Source organism: Mytilus trossulus, chromosome 5 (assembly GCF_036588685.1).
Source record: "Mytilus trossulus isolate FHL-02 chromosome 5, PNRI_Mtr1.1.1.hap1, whole genome shotgun sequence".
Lineage (NCBI taxonomy): Eukaryota > Metazoa > Mollusca > Bivalvia > Mytilida > Mytilidae > Mytilus > Mytilus trossulus.
Genome location: NC_086377.1, coordinates 39541115 through 39559708, shown reverse-complemented (window position 1 = coordinate 39559708; position 18594 = coordinate 39541115). Strand labels below are relative to the sequence as shown.

General features: G+C 32.8%; 1 protein-coding gene across 1 annotated transcript in view; it reads right to left on the bottom strand.

Annotated features, from left to right (window-relative positions):
* LOC134718833 (colorectal mutant cancer protein-like) overlaps positions 1 to 17523 on the bottom strand; it is a 62412-nt gene extending 44889 nt beyond the window's left edge. Inside the window, exons 1-4 of the mRNA XM_063581620.1 lie at positions 17256 to 17523; positions 12742 to 12868; positions 4699 to 4822; positions 3142 to 3308 (exon numbers count right to left, since the gene is read on the bottom strand). Coding sequence (XP_063437690.1) covers positions 3142 to 3308; positions 4699 to 4822; positions 12742 to 12868; positions 17256 to 17407 — 570 coding nt within the window. The 5' untranslated portion in view covers positions 17408 to 17523. The remainder of the gene's footprint in view (positions 1 to 3141; positions 3309 to 4698; positions 4823 to 12741; positions 12869 to 17255) is intronic.
* Between the last annotated feature and the right edge of the window lie 1071 nt (positions 17524 to 18594).

Below are 18594 nucleotides of genomic sequence, written 5' to 3'. Positions count from 1 at the left end.
AGGTGTAACACCACTAATTCAGGCCCCACTAGAAAGCACATACCAGAAAGTAATACATTTTTAACACAAAATAGTTCCAATGCATGAGTGTAACTTTCAAAATATGTAGATTATTTAGGTTTTTTTTGGTATCGAATGAAAGTTGGTGATCATTATAGAACACTGTTTGACTTTAAATTTGAATATTAAAAAAACTGCATCAAATTCTAAAAATTGTGTACATTTTGTCTGTTTGTCAGATCTGAAGTACCTGTTTTTGGTACATCTAAAGTTCCAGAAACCAGTTCTTTCTTATATGCCATTCAAGGTATGTTGATTTTTTTATAGAACAAGACATCATAAAGTGTTGCTTTGACATGCAACGATTGTCACCTTATTTGAAATAAAAAAAAAAAGAGGTGTGCCTGCTGGAAATGGAGGATATTAAAATAGAAGGCAAAGGGACCATGAATTAGTGGTGTACTTCCTCTGTTCTACAAGAAAAGTTTAGATAACAGCATTTTATTGCAGACATGATTCACATTATTTCCCTTTTCATCCTGAGCATATGATAATGATATTAAGGTATATTGTTTATAGGTCTAATGTTTTTGTCTCAAAGTTTTTACACAACAAAGTCATATTATAATTCAAGCAACATTATTCATTTCTGAAAAATGATCAAAGGGAGATAATACAATTCATCACAGCTGATCATCTTACATTGTAAAATTTGATAAACAAAACATATGTCATATGAAGTCTGAAATGTCTACATAAATTTTTAATACATTTTTCATTTATTTCCTCATCTTTTTTTTATTATTTCTGAGCAAAAACTCTACTAGGTTCAGAAATTAAGTCTTTACTAATATCAAAACAGTTAGTTGAAATTCATGTATAATCTTAAAGTAGGTATGCCTGTCTCAACATTTACTTTTTACAGTAGAATGTTTTTTTGTTATTGGATTGCGGTCTCATTTACTCTGGATTCATTAATATTTGTTGGATACCAACTTTCATGGATTTCGTCGGTACATGGAAACCACGAATTCAAATATTCAACGAATGTCAAATTTTCTAAAGAAATGTATGCAGACTTTGCCAAAACCACAAAATTAAATATCCACAAATAAGAAAGTTTTCCTCAAACCACAAAAATTGGTATCCATGAAAATAAATGTATCCACAGTATCCTTTTTATTCATATCATGTTCCTTTAGTCAGGTTTAAGTTTGAAGTATGGCTTTTAGAGAATTTTAAAACTGTTGACACAGAGATATGTCTAACCTGCAGGTAATTTTGATAATTAAAATGGCAATACATGCTGAAGGTTCTGAGCTAAATAATATTGGTGGAAATGAGCTTTGTGAATACAGTTAAACTTGTCTTATTATAGAGTGTTCTCCCCTGAACTTACCAAAAACTTGAACATGTGTACACACCAAAACATTCAAATTCAATGGAACGTTAACATGAACTAATGGTTCAAGGCAAATAATCTCCATGGATATGAGATAAGCTTTAATAATGCTGATTTGACTATAAAACAAACATCTTTGACTCACCATTAGTGGTTCTCCTTAAACTGGCCTAATCATAAACATTAACAACTTACTAACACTACACTAAACAGCTTCGTGACTTCATTGAGGCAAGATAATTAAAGAATCCTTAAAGGAGTAGGTCCGGTAAGGACCGATTTTGGCCTCAAATTTCAGTTTCATCTGACGAAAGATTTTGACCACTTTTTAAACACTTAAGTGTCTATTTTATTTGATTCAATTATTTTTTGTGAAAGGTTTTAACTCATTTAGTCAATTAAAACGATCCGATTCAAGCTAAAATATGAAAAATCTACCAAAAATACGAGAAAATGTCACTTTTCAGATGGTTTTTGTCAAAAATGAAAGTGGCCGCATCCGTGTTCATCCTCAATCTTTATATATGTTATGTATTATCATCAAAGACAACTTCCGTTTCAATATTATGGATGAACACGAATGCGGCCACTTTCATTTTACACGGAAACCATCTAAAATTTAACTAAAATGCTGGAATTGTGAAGATTTCCGTAATTTAGCATGACTTAATGGTGCTAGTACTCAATATATGTGCAGTGTATTGTCAAAAACAGCCAATATTTATGTAGCAGAACCATTCTACTATCCAATAAATAACTAAAAGTTTACATTTTAACAATTTTGTAAAACTGCTATATTTTGGGGCCAAAAAGGGCTCTTACCGGACCTACTCCTTTGCAAAAGTTTAAACTTTAATTTATTGTCTGTAAAATGATGCAGTCCTTTTATTTTGTTCAGAAAATCAAAATAAATAATTTGGAAAGGAATAATTTCTGATTCCATGGTTACTATGAAAATAATGGTTCTCCTTCAGGGTATTCTATAATCTTAATACCATGTTCAGGCTAGTCATGCTAGTTGCTATACATTTTACCATTGATGCTCTCTAAATTTATATTATTGTACATTCTGAAAATTACCCTGGGCCTGTTAGCAACCTCTAGTGAGATTTTCTATTTCGGAAATTCAGATACATGTATATATATATATATATATCATGTATATAGCCTACAATTGTATTAACAACCTCTTGTGAAATTGTAATTTTTCAAACTTTTGAGTACCCTTTTTGCAACTACATGTACAAGTAAAATTCAAAATTTCTGGAACTTCTCCAATTTTCATCCTTTAGTGCAATTGGAAACTTCTGAAATAAATGGTTGCCATACTTGCAATAGGTCATTTCTGAATTTTTTACTTTTACCGGAAAAGATCGTCAATTTCGTGTGCCTTTATGATGTCATTTACCAGATAGAAGGCGCGCCTGTATCCCTGCTCTTTTAAAAGTTTCCAGCACTTTCATAATTGTCATTCTGTAGGGTAGGGTAGAAATAATTAATGTTCCATTAGTACATAATCATGAATGCCTTATGACTGAGGGAGGGTGACCATCTTTTTAGATTTTAATTTCCAAAATATTTTGTGCAGTATAAAATCAAACTTTTTTCACCCATTTGCTCTACATGTGTTGGAAATTTCTATGCATACATTTTGTCACCTGGTGATGGAAGTCACATGACAGATTTGTCTGAAAACCGTATCCTGGAACTTACAGAAATTTAAAAATTTTGACACTTACCCTATTCGCAACCTCTAACAGTTCAGTTGACTTTGTATCTTCTTGTACTATTTTTAGAGTGGTTGGGTCATGTGACTCCATCAACTGGTGTAAACTGGTTGGTTCTGGACTGAGATCTCTTGCACCACTGTCATAATCTAAACTGTCAGGTTTACCAGACAAGCCACCTATAAATTACAATATAAAATCATAATTACAGTAAAACCTGACTAAACCGAACCCTTTCGGGACTTGAGATTTTGTTCGGTTTTGGGAGGTATTCGGTTTCATCAGGTTCACAATACATAAAATGTGATATGATTGGTCTTCAGAACAAGTTTGGATTAGGCAGGTTTCCGGTTTATTCAGGTTTCGGTTTAATCAGGTTTCACTGTATATACAATATTCTAACCACAAAGGGGGATAAAAACACATTGAGATCCACCTTGTAATGTACTCAGAATTGATTGATTAATTGTTTGAGTTTTTACACCACTTTTAAGCACAACTTTATGGCCATCAATTTATGTTGCAGCCAGTTTTTATTGGTGAAGGAAGCTGAAGTGCCTAGACATGCTGGAGAAAAACACAGAACTTGGATAGGAAAACTGACAATCCTAGTAAATATAATTGGAGTGCACCTCTACAAGCAGGGTTCGGAATCACAACCTCACTGTTGACTTGCTAGTGATAACAGTAGTAGAAGTAATTAGACCACTTGGCCACCGAGGCACCTCAATTGTACTTAGGAAAAATATCACTATGAAAGCTCAAAGCAGATAAACCAAATCTTAGGAAATAACAAGTATGTGTCCATAGTACACGGATGCCCCACTCGCACTATCATTTTACATGTTCAGTGGACCGTGAAATTGGGGTCAATACTTTAATTTGGCATTAAACATAGAAAGATCATATCATAGTTAACATGTGTACTAAGTTTCAAGTTGATTGGACTTCAACTTCATCAAAAACTACCTTGACCAAAAACTTTAACCTGAGCTTCACATTATGTTTTTCTTTGTTCAGTGGACCATGAAATTGGGTTCAATACTTTAATTTGACATTAAAATTAGAAAGATCATATCATAGTTAACATGTGTACTAAGTTTCAAGTTGATTGGACTTCAACTTCATCAAAAACTACCTTGACCAAAAACTTTAACCTGAGCTTCACAATATCTTTTTCTTTGTTCAGTGGACCATAAAATTGGGATCAATACTTTAATTTGACATTAAAATTAGAAAGATCATATCATAGTTAACATGTGTACTAAGTTTCAAGTTGATTGGACTTCAACTTCATCAAAAACTACCTTGACCAAAAACTTTAACCTGAAGCGGAAGAATGAACAGACGGACAGACGGATGAATGGACGAACAGACCAGAAAATATAATGCCCCTCTACTGTCGTAGGCGGGGCATAAAAAGTGTGTTCCCATTTATATTTATGGAATACATGCAATCAGCAGTACAATCATTCCTTAAAGATATAAATAATTACAGGTCACTATATAATATACATTAATTACCATTTGTATTCACATTTTAACAGAACAAAGATTTTTTCTATTTACCAAAGCTGTCACTACTCATTGTTGGCCATGATGTTACATTAGTGTGCTGGTTCCCTATACCACTGGTATCCAAATCAACCGTAGGGTCTTCTGAGAACTGACAGCCATCCAGGTCAGACATTACCTGATTTCAAGAGAAAAAGAATCACTTTATATCAATCAAAGAGCTGAAAGCTCTGAGGAAAAATGACGCCACTGTCTCTAATATTGGGATAGTTTTTATGCAAGTCTTGATTTTCACATACCTTAATTAGTTTAACAATGCAACATGTCTCGTAAGCATATAATTGATATTTGTATATGTGTGTGTGTGTGTGTGTGAAGTGAAGGTGACAACTGGCTGGGTTTTTTAAGACAAATGAATAGGTCAAGACTACCTGAATTGTACAAATAAATACTGTAGAAAGGCTTGTATATTTCTCACTGGTACATAGTCTGAATCCGGGTCCGTTCGCGCCCATTTACGTTTGCGCCCACTCATGTTCGCCCCCTTTCACTTTCACACCCTACATGTTCGCACCCAATCTTAATTGGTTTTGTGTTTAATAACTCTGTAAGCAAATGTTTTCTTATAAGTATAATTGTTGTCATTGTCTCAAAATAAAGTGTTGAATAAGTCTTAATCATGTTTTGGATAGGGTATTGTTAAAAATAATAATAATCCTTTCTAAATAAAGTGGTATTTTGTCAATGTTTTATTTTGTGTTGAATAACTTTTAATCATGTTTTGGTTAGTGTATTGCTATAACTTTGTTTCATTGACTTGTTTCAAAATGAAGTGAGATTCTGACTATGTTTTTTTCTGTGTGTTGAATAAATTTTATCATGTTTTGGTTATAATAGTGGATTGCTATATTTTGGTTCCTATATTTTATTGCTTCGTTGTTTCAGATCAAAGGGACCAAGCTGTTAAATACAATTATCTTTTGTGTTTTTCCTTTAAAATCTTCAATGTTTTACTCATACCAAGCTATAAATACATTCAGTATTTACATCAAAGCAATTTAAAACAACAATCATGATTTTCCAATTATTCAACTTGAATTTGAATTAAAATTGGGCGCAAATGAGAAGAGTGCGAACAGATCTTGGGTGCGAAAGTGTATTGGGCGCGAACAGACCTGATACCACAGTCTGAACCCCCTTCTCCCACAAAATATTAAGTAAATATTCTTTTTGTTACTGTTATCAAAGGTCTAATGAAACTCAGGTAATTTCAAACATTTGTCAAAGAATTCTAGTCAAACCGGCACCTGTTTAAATTGCAATTGGCACCTGGAAAAATCAGCACCTGGTTAAATCGACACCTGATATAGTCAATTCGTCACCCATGTTAAATATATATTTTTAACAGTATTTTAAGCAAAAAGAGTAAAAATAAGAAAGGGGTTGCCAGAATTTTTTTCAGTATTTAAGCAAAAAGAGTTAAACTTTCACATTTTTGGGTGTTCATGTACATTTTGTATATATTTATTTTTCTCAACTAAATGACTTTTTTGGTGTATTTTTAATGATATATATATGAGTAGTCCAAATAATTATTACGTCTGGCAAGGCTTTTTTAATTTTATTCTGGGACACCTTCCTATGACCACAAGGCTATGTTAATTATTTTCTGGGACGCCTTCCTACGAACGTTGTAGGAAGGCGTCCTAGAAAAAAATAAAATATCCTTGCCAGACGTCATAATTATTTGGACTAATACATGGTTAATGGATATTTTTATGCATTATTTTAACCAGTTGAGCATTTTACAGGATTGTTGGTTTAAAGCTGTTTAAACTTTACTGAAAACAAGAGTGCACACACTGAAATGTCTCGCCTTCTTTATTATACATTGATATTATGTTGATAGTCCTAAATATAAAGCCTCATTAAAACTGTCACATAAACTTAACATAAACCAAGATAACTAAACATATACCAATGAACCATGAAAATGAGGTCAAGGTCAGATGAACCATGGCAGGCAGACATGAACAGCTAACAGTTTTTCCATACAACAAATACAGTTGACCTATTGCTTATCTTAAGAAAAACAAACCAAAACACAAAAAGTCAACACTGAGCAATGAACCTTGAAAATGAGGTCAAGGTCAAATAAAACCTGCGCTACTGACATATAGATCATAAAATATTTCCATACACCAAATCTAGTTGATTTATGGCATATAGTATTAGAGAGAAACACCAAATCTGAAAAACTTTACTTTGACCACTGAACCATGAAAATGAGGTCAAGGTCAGATGACATCTGCCCGCTAGTCATGCACACCTTCCAATCATTCCATACAACAATTATAGCAGACCTATTGCATAAAGTATGAGAAAAATAGACCAAAACACAAAAATCTAACTATAACCACTGAACCATGAAAATGAGGTCAAGGTCAGATGACACCTGCCAGTTGGACATGTACACCTTACAGCCCTTCCATACACCGAATATACAAGACCTACTGCTTATAGTATCTCAGATATGGACTTGACCACCAAATCTTAACCTTGTTTACTGATCCATGAAATGAGGTCGAGGTCAAGTGAAAACTGTCTGACGGGCATGAGGACCTTGCAAGGTACGCACATACCAAATATAGTTATCCTATTACTTATAATAAGAGAGAATTTAACATTGGACATGTGACTGACGGAAACTTCGTAACATGGGGCCTCTATATACAAAGTATGAAGCATCCAGGTCTTCTACCTTCTTAAATATAAAGCTTTAAAGAAGTGAGCTAACACCGCCGCCGCCGTAGCTGCCGCCGCCGCCACCAGATCACTATCCCTATGTCGAGCTTTCTGCAACAAAAGTTGCAGGCTCGACAAAAACACCTTAAATTTGCTAATTATTTGGCATGAAAGTTTGATTTATTGAAAGGGACTCATAGTTTTTCATTTTATTTTAATAATTGTCTAATTGTTAAAACAACAGTTGGGTAAGGGCTTCGTTGTTTACCTTTATACACATCAACATATGGACCATAATTTGGTATTCGGCCTTTGGTTTCTTTTTGTATCCTTTTTTATATAAGTTCTAAAATTTTAACTTTTATTTTGTGGGTTGTGTTGGTGTTAGAATAGTATGAATGGAACAATTGAGTTTTTCGAGAAAAAAATAATACATTTTGATTCACCGTTTCACGACAGGAAACCAAACAGGAAACCAATCTTTATTTTTTTTATTTTGCACAATATAATTCAAAAGGCATAAATAAACACCATTACTAGTGTTTCTTGCTTCATGTTAATATTTAAAATCTATTTTCAATGTTATATTAAAGTTTTTTTTAAAAGTGACAGGAAACCATAAGAAACCGAAAGCATTTTTTTACTTTTATTTTATTGCAAAATCTGCTTAAAATAATCTAAACAGTATACTTTTTCTTAAAATCCATCTTAAATGTAACAGTATTATAAAACTCCTAAATATGTGCTTATTTTGAAAACAATTAGTACAATTTATTCAGAATTTACCATATTTTCTTCATTGATACAGGATACCATAATCGTTGTATCTTGATGTTTTATATTTATATTTGGTTTTGAAATTCCAGTTATACAAAATTTATTCCAAATCATTGGCAATGTAAAATTCTTTAAATCCAGTAAAGAAAAAAACTTTGAATTAAAATCTTTAAAATAGGCACCATGTGATATTTGTGACCTGTACACAATCTACATGGTTTCCACATTTTAACCTACTTTAGTGGGCTAAAATCAATAAAGTACTTCCTTTCAAGTCATGCCTGGTAAAAGTTTACTTTTCCTTTGACAAGTTTATTGCGTTTCTGAAAAGTGTTTGCAGAACATGAATAGAAAAAAATAATTATAAATTGTGACAAAGTTACCAACTTTGTACATTCCAAGTGTAACGGTATATTAACATGCATTTTTCATTTAATTATCTTTATTCACCTAAAATATCCAGTAGTATTTACTGCTGAAGCAAAATCAATCCACGTACATCGGCACCATGATAAGAGACGTAATTTCGATTGAATTTTCCAAGGACCCTTTACGTCGTTATTCGGAAAAATGGAAACGTAGTGTGTTTAAACGTCGGTCAAATCTGAAATCGATTTTGTCAAGTCATTGGGCATTTATTTTCACACAAGATCGTATGTAACATATTATGCACATAGGAAAAATAATAGACCCCCGGCGCAATCTCTTTGAAAATTGTATTTTCCTCTTTTAAACAAGACGAAACACGTCTACAGATTATGTTTGCTAACATCCCGTTGGAAACAAAAACAATGTTTAGACCTAGTATTTCGTACATCCGGCCGTAATGGCGTGATCACATGTTAGTCACATGTTTCACGTATGACCGGAAATGATTAGAACTTAAGGACAAAAACAATTTTAATAAATAACTGGACTTCTGTTTCGTGTGAAATGTAATGCATAACGATAACGTCATTTTCTTACTTAATTATTACGAAGATCAAAACAAGAATGTAAATCATCTCTGATTTACCTGTTTGAACATCTCGCGAGAGTTCATATTTGCATATTGTTTTTAAGAATTCTATTACAACAAAGCAGATAACATCATCTAAAATTTGCGTTACGAAATCGGACACAAAAGTCACGCCACTGTTCTTACATCTGCTACATAAATACTTATAGTTCTCTGCATTTTCTTCTCACTCTTCTTATTGGTCGATGTTCTTTGTTATTTGAAAGCAAAATATGAATTTGCCGGTGACGATTATCTATAAATCAGTCAGCGTTATGCTCTTCGGAAGCAAAAAGTAATGCGAGAAACGACACAAAAATACGGTTGTAAAATCTTTGAAATTCGTATATTTCAATTTTTTTTCTAGGGAAGAGTAGCATACACTTGTATGTTGATAAAAATAATGGCATCTTTAGATGTAGTTACAACTTTTCTTACAGTAATTTACATTTTATCACTTTTCTATAGTTATAGGAAACGGAGCCCAATAGCAAATTATGGTCCATATTCACTTTGGTTTCCTTGTTTACCTAAATACACAACAACATATTCACTGTGTACTTGGTAACAGTTATTAATTAATTGAATAGAAAATATTATAACAAATATTATTGGATGCCGAATTGACGTCAAATAGGTGCCGATTTGACTATATGCCAATTTAACCAGGTGCCGACTTGACTTGAACTTTTCAATTCCTCTGTGATTGTTTGCGGTATTTTCTTGAGAAAACCTATTTTCCATCATCAAAGAGAAGAAGGAACTGTTGAAAATGATTCTGGAACGCTTCATGATTGTAAAAATAAGTTTAATTCACTCAAATAACAATTTTGAAAATTGCGATGTTTAAACAGGAAGTTTCAAAAGCACGTGTAAAAGAAGAAATTAACCGGTGAGAGTGGAAATCCGTACATGACAGATATCACTATAGTATGACTTTGAAAGTAAAACAGTTCTATCCTTTTGTAAAACCGTCTTTAATATACCTATCACATTAATGTTTGAAGGGTCTTAAGCTTATTCAAACCATTTAAGTCGGTATGAAACACCAAAACGGAATGAACAATAATCGATTACGTTTTGTAGTTTACAAATTCTAAACTGGTTCCAGTCAAACTACAACACTTTGTTCGAGTGTAGTGGAATACAAGCAGAAACCAGTTAGTAAATATGAACCTAGTGTAAACTGGTTCCTGGCTGATAACTACACAATGATCATGCATAATGATAACACAAGCAGATTCCAGTTTGTATGGAAAATAGTAAATACGAAACCAAGCGCGGTAGGCAGAGAAATGTAATGAAGTTCAGGTCGGCAGTAATGGAACAATGACTGCATCATTTTCCAACCAGATGCTCCGCAGGGCGTAGCTTTATACGACCGCAGAGGTTGAACCCTGAACAGTTGGGGCAAGTATGGACACAACATTCAAGCTGGATTCCGCTCTAAATTTGGATTGTGATTAAATAGTTGACACAGCATAGGTTTCTGACACAGAATGAATGTATTCAAATGAACTTAAAATTTTTGTTTTCTCTTAGAGCAATTCACTATGCTGTTGAATATTAATCCTCTCAAAAAAATGTTTGAAGAAATTTTCTTTTTATTTATGAAATTTCAAATGAGAAAAATTGAACCCAATTTTTTAATCACATCCCCCTTTCCCTTATTCCAAAACTAATTTCAATTAAAATATTCTAATGGAGTTTGCAACAATTACTACTCATTTAAATACATCATAAAATATTAAGATGTAAAAAAACTGCTTGTTATCACTGAATGGTAAAGATAATTTAAATTTATCAGTTGGTAGTAAAAAGTGAATATACATTGTATATTGTATATAACAAAGATTTAAGTTGATTCTGGACAAAGAAAGATAACTCCAATTAAAAAAAATTCTTGCAGATATTTCTTGCTTACTTTACTGGACAAAGAAAGATAACTCTTAATTAAAAAAAAATTTGCTATTTCACAATATTGTGAAATTAGATATTTCTTGCCATTGCACAATACTGTGCAATTGAAAAGACTTGCTATTGCACAATACTTAATATAATAATTTTAGATCCTGATTTGGACCAACTTGAAAACTGGGCCCATAATCAAAAATCTAAGTACATGTTTAGATTCAGCATATCAAAGAGGCCCAAGAATTTGATTTTTGTTAAAATCAAACTTAGTTTAATTTTGGACCCTTTGCACTTTAATTTAGACCAATTTTAAAACTGGACCAAAAGTTAAGAATCTACATACACAGTTAGATTTGGCATATCAAAGAACCTCAATTATTCAATTTTTGATGAAATCAAACAATGTTTAATTTTGGACCTCGATTTGGGCCAACTTGAAAACTAGGCCAATAATCAAAAATCTAAGTACATTTTTAGATTCAGCATATCAAAGAACCCCAAGGTTTCAATTTTTGTTAAAATCAAACTAAGTTTAATTTTGGACCCTTTGGACCTTAATGTAGACCAATTTGAAAACGGGACCAAAAATTAAGAATCTACATACACAGTTAGAATCGGCATATTAAAGAACCCCAATTATTCAATTTTGATGAAATCAAAACAAAGTTTAATTTTGGACCCTTTGGGCCCCTTTTTCCTTAACTGTTGGGACCAAAACTCCCAAAATCAATACCAACCTTTCTTTTATAGTCATAAACCTTGTGTTTAAATTTCATAGATTTCTATTTACTTATACTAACGCTATGGTGCGAAAACCAAGAAAAATGCTTATTTGGGTCCCTTTTTGGCCCCTAATTCCTAAACTGTTGGGACCGAAACTCCCAAAATCAATACCAACCTTCCTTTTGTGGTCATAAACATTGTGTTTAAATTTCATTGATTTCTATTCACTTTAACTAAAGTTACATGTATTGTGCGAAAACCAAGAATAATGCTTATTTGGACCCTTTTTTGGCCCCTTATTCCTAAACTGTTGAAACCAAAACTCCCAAAATCAATCCCAACCTTTCTTTTGTGGTCATAAACCTTGTGTCAAAATTTCATAGATTTCTATTAACTTAAACTAAAGTTATAGTGCGAAAACCAAGAAAATGCTTATTTGGGCCCTTTTTGGCCCTTAATTCCTAAAATATTGGGACCAAAACTCCCACAATCAATACCAGCCTTCCTTTTATGGTCATAAACCTTGTGTTAAAATTTCATAGATTTCTATTCACTTTTACTAAAGTTAGAGTGCGAAAACTAAAAGTATTCGGACGACGACGACGACGACGACGACGACGACGACGACGACGACGCCAACGTGATAGCAATATACGACGAAAATTTTTTCAAAATTTGCGGTCGTATAAAAACTATGATGCTATTCAATTCTTCTTAGGCAGTATTTTTTGTTAATGTAAAATTAAAGTTTCAGAGTTTGTACATGTACAAAATGTATTATGAATGCTGAATATTCAGTCATCAGCACCACAAAAAAGGAAAACAAGTATACATTGTACATGGTATATGTACGTAAAAGATAATGTTTACTGCATGAAATTCAGACAAAAATATTTAGAGATTTCATTAAAATAAACAAACTTTATTGAACAAGAATTTACCTGTGTTCTGAAATGTATAAAGTCTTGAAAGGTGAGTCGACTGTTGGTATTCATGCCTAACTGGTGCATGATTTCATGGGTTGATTCTTCCATGTTCAACTGCTGGCACATAAATATGAAGTCATTTCTGAAATTAAATTCATACATTTTGTATTTATCACTAAACAAGTATAAAAATGATAAGATAGAAATTTCTAATGACATATATGAGAAGTATGTAAATATACTAATAAATACAACAGTCTTAGTGACTCAACCGAGTCAAATGAAGAGAGACCATCTCATTGGTTTGTGGAGGGTGCTTACATTTACCTAAAGTAATATAGATTCCACAACTGCATTAAGTGTATTACGAGAACAGATTGATCACTATTGAGGAGAAATATTTTTCTCACAAAGGTCAGGAAATGTAACTAGAGGCTCTCAAGAGCCTGTGTTGCTCACCTTGGTCTACATGTATGATAATGTGCATATTAAACAATGGACACAGACAAATTCATGACATAATTGTGTTTTGGTGATAGTGATGTGTTCGTAGATCTTTCTTTACTGATCATTCTTGTTGCTACAATTATCTCCATCTATAATGAACTTGGCCCAGTAATTACATTGCAAAATATTTTTCTAAAAAAACTCAAACAATTTACAACCAGATGCTCAGCAGGGCGTAGCTTTATACGACCGCAGAGGTTGAACCCTGAACGGTTGGGGCAAGTATATATGGACACAACATTTAAGCTGGATTCAGCTCTAAATTTGGATTGTGATTAAATAGTTGACAAAGCATAGGTTTCTGACACAGAATGAATGTGTTCTAATGGACTTAAAATTTTTGTTTTCTCTTAGAGCAATTCACTATGCTGTTGAATATTAATCCTCTCAAAAAAATGTTTGAAGAAATTTTCTTTTTATTTATGAAATTTCAAATGAGAAAAATTGAACCCAATTTTTTTATTCACATCCCCCTTTCCCTTATTCCAAAACTAATCTCAATTAAAATTTCTAATGGAGTTTGCAACAATAACTACTCATTTAAATACATCATAAAATATTAAGATGTAAAAAAACTGCTTGTTATCACTGAATGGTAAAGATTATTTTTATTTATCAGTTGGTAGTAAAAAGTGAATATACATTGTATATTATATATAACAAAGATTTAAGTTGATTCTGGACAAAGAAAGATAACTCCAATTAAAAACAATTCTTGCTATTGCACAATATTGTGCAATTAGATATTTCTTGCTTACTATTCTGGACAAAGAAAGATAACTCTAATTTAAAAAAAAAAAATTGCTATTTCACAATATTGTGCAATTAGATATTTCTTGCCATTGCGCAATACTGTGCAATTGAAAAGACTTGCTATTGCACAATACTTAATATAATAATTTTAGATCCTGATTTGGACCAACTCGAAAACTGGGCCCATAATCAAAAATCTAAGTACATGTTTGGATTCAGCATATCAAAGAACCCCAAGATTTCAATTTTTGTTAAATTCAAACTAAGTTTAATTTTGGACCCTTTGGACTTTAATGTAGACCAATATGAAAACAGGACCAAAAATGAAGAATCTACATACACAGCTAGATTTGGCATATCAAAGAACCCCATTTATTCAATTTTTGATGAAATTAAACAAAGTTTAATTAAGGACCCCGATTTGGACCAACTTGAAAACTGGGCCAATAATCAAGAATCTAAGTACATTTTTAGATTCAGCATATCAAAGAACCCAACCGATTCATTTTTTGTCAAAATCAAACTAAGTTTAATTTTGGACCCTTTGGACCTTAATGTAGACCAATTTGAAAACGGGACCAAAAGTTAAGAATATACATACACAGTTAGATTCGGCATATCAAAGAACCCCAATTATTCAATTTTGATGAAATCAAACAAAGTTTAATTTTGGACCCTTTGGGCCCCTTATTCCTAAACTGTTGGGACCAAAACTCCCAAAATCAATACCAACCTTCCTTTTATGGTCATAAACCCTGTGTTTAAATTTCATAGATTTCTTTCTACTTATACTAACGTTATGGTGCGAAAACCCCAAGAAAAATGCTTATTTGGGTCACTTTTTGGCCCCTAATTCCTAAACTGTTGGGACCTAAACTCCCAAAATCAATCCAAACCTTTCTTTTGTGGTCATAAACCTTGTGTCAAAATTTCATAGATTTCTATTAACTTAAACTAAAGTTATAGTGCGAAAACCAAGAAAATGCTTATTTGGGCCCTTTTTGGCCCCTAATTCTTAAAATGTTGGGACCAGAACTCCCAAAATCGATACCATTGACCTTCCTTTTTTGTGGTCATAAACCTTGTGTTAAAATTTCATAGATTTCTATTCACTTTTACTAAAGTTAGAGTGCGAAAACTAAAAGTATTCGGACGACGACGACGACTACGCTGCCGACGACGACGACGAAGCCAACGTGATAGCAATATACTACGAAAAAAATTTCAAATTTTGCGGTCGTATAAATAATTACAAAAATTGACTATAAAGGGCAATAACTCTTTAAGGGGTCAATTGACAATTTTGGTCATGTTGACTTATTTGTAGATCTTACTTTGCTGAACATTATTGCTGTTTACAGTTTATCTCTTTCTATAATAATATTCAAGATAAAAACCAAAATCTGCAAAATTTCTCTCAAATTACTTATTTTGGGGCAGCAACCCAACAATGTGTTGTCCAATATGTCTGAAAATTTCAGGGCTGATAGATCTTGACCTAAAAGACAATTAACCCCATGTCATATTTAATTTTAAGCCAAAATCTACATTTTACCCGCTGTTCTATTTTTAGCCATGGCAGCCATCTTGGGTGGAAGGATAGGTCACGACACATATTATTTAAACTAGATACCCAATGATGATTGTGGCCAAGTTTGGTTAAATTTGGCCCAGGAGTTTCAGAGGAGAAGATTTTTGTAAAAGTTAAAGGACGACGAACGCCAAGTGATGAGAAAAGCTCACTTGACCTTTTAAAAATAGCCCAAAAATTAGAGAAAAGTAGAGTCATACCCAGGCCAAGTCAAACAATCATGCACATGATCCAGTATTTTAAAAGAGACATCAGCCATATTAAAGCTATAATTCAAATGAAAATTTTAAAAAACATGTATGTATGATTTTTTTGTTCTTCAAACACATGAAACATGTCAAACATTTATAAAAGCAGAATAGTCAATGTTGAAATATATTTTGATAATCCTGATAATAGCAGCTCTGTCCAATGTGTTCTCATTTGAATTGTTTTAATGTAACCTTAGCTTGGCCCTTAGCATGATATGGGTAACATATGTGCTAAGCTTGTTAAGTTATTAAAAAAGAAAATAATTTCAACATTGAAAGTGACATCAGGGGACAAACAGGGAACATGTGTGATTCGAAATGATCATGACCTTTATTTTTTATAATTAGAGACTTCAAATAAAAAAACCATCATGAACGTCTTGACTAAGTAGAAAAATGATCGATTAAAGATGAAGATGCTTTTCTTATTTATAGATGTCTTTATCAGATCGTATGATCATTGTGATGTTTAATTAGATTTGGTCAAGTCTGCTGCAAGAGTTGTTTTTTATACAGGACCTGTACACCTTGATTAAAAACTATTATCGCTATTTTGTGCATTTTTCATTAGATCTTTTTTTATGATAATTTTCATATCATGCTACTCGCTTGAGATGGAAAAATTATCGCTAGAAACTTAGAAGGCATGTGGCGTTGCTAACAAAATTGACATGAAATTGACAGCGTCATCATAGGTAAAATAGAGATACATGTAAACAGATTATCATTTGTCATCTCAACTTGATTGCCTTTCCCTCTTTCGCCGTCTCCTGCTCAAGCGATAAAATCAATTTTGGTGAGATGATCAACGATAATCTATAAGTATTACTACTACTAGTAGAAAAGAATGACAACTGTGAAATATCAAAAACAATCCTTTTTTGGGGGGAAATTTTATCCAAGAATCACCCTGATATAAACAATTCTTTATACATTTGACACCTATGAGTACATGTGAGTAAATAAAAAGCGAGAACATTTTTTACACTTGTAAGCCTATTTACACAAACCAGTCCAGTGTTATGAGATGGCAGATTATGAAATAACATTATACATCATACATTTATGTATGTTAGACACACACATACAGAGTGGGTCTCATTGGGGTCAAAGCCTGACATGGGATTGACGATTTTGTGTAAGCGTGACACGTGAAAGTCAATTTTTTTAAATGTGTCAGCCATGAAGTCATTGGGTTTTGGTTGATTGGACCTTGGTATTTTATGCTAGTATCACTATGACATGTAAGAAATATAAAAGTTATTTTTTTATGTCCATGTCCATGATTTTATCAATCAATTGTGAGTATTGAACAGTTGAAGTCAATGAAATCAGTAACAGAATTGGTCAATTCGATAGAATATGCCCTTTCTAATACTTTTATTCTGCCAAGTATAGACTAGGCATGAAACCCTTGTGATCCTCACCCATCGAGATAGCCATCCCCATCCGCATCACAACTGTTGAACAGCCTCAGCAGCCGTTCCTCTTCTCCAGTGCTGCTGGAATTACTTCCAGAGCTACTTCCGGTCTTTATTGATCTCGGCGATTCCTGTGGTTCATCAGGACATTCTGCCATTGTTTATAAGGTATCATAATGTACTTTGACATGCAAAAGTTTGCAAAATATTAGTTCAAAAACTTCACATTGTCTTAACAGGAAATAGGTACTCGATGGATTCTGACAACTTCCGGTCTAGACAAGTACAGAAAGATTGCAGTGCGATCAACAATATTAATACAACTCTGAAAGTAAAAGCTGATTTTGAAATTTGCCCAAAAAAAATTCCAGATTGAGACATAACAAATTAAAATCATTCCAATTCTTAAATTGTTTAAATGCGGAACCAATAACATTCAGCTTTGAATCAGGTTCCTTATATGAAAGAAGAAGAAATTGAATAAGTTTAATTGGTTTCTCGATTGGTTTATACAAATCCTTGGTTTATAAAATAAATTATTTTTCAGTATGTATGAAAAATGTAGATAGTCAAAGCTAAGCTAAATTTGAAGATCTAACCCTAGCAATAAAGGTATCCCGGAAAAAGAATACTCCACGAGTTACTCTACTTGAGATTCCTCACTACTCAATTGTTGAATTTAATTCTTCTAGAAGTCACCCAGACCCTCGCTCCTTTTATGAGGAAGATATAAAGCTGGCCAAACAAATTGATGCGATTAATAACCTGATACGGCAACTAAATACCACAGAACAGGCCAGATCTCCCAGATTTTCACTTGATTTGACTCGACCAACCAAAGGCCACAAAGGTCAAAAAGCAAAGGCGCACAGTCAATCACTACAACTACAAACAAGTCTACCTGGACGGGGAACATCCAAACCCCCTTTTAGCCAAGTTATGGTACCAGCGTATTGGTAGACAAATTGTATTTGACTGCTTTACCAAAACAAAGAAGAGTCGTCATAAACACAGACATAGACGTAACTCCAGAAATCAAGAAACTGAAAATTTGTAGTAAAAACTGTTTTGCTGCCTATTTAGTAACACCCAGCTACTGACTCCTAATTAGTCAATTGCCAAATCAAATCAACCAACATCTCCATGTAAAGGGCTTGAGTACAAAAATTATATCTCATATAATTAACAACAAAGATTATCTTACAGAGCTTACGATAGTAAAAACTGTTTTGCTGTCAAGGTCAATTATACTACAAATTATATATAATAAAGAACAACTCTAAGGAACTTCTACATCTATAGATAATAGAATTAGTGAAATAGCAACAAATAAATATTTCTCACA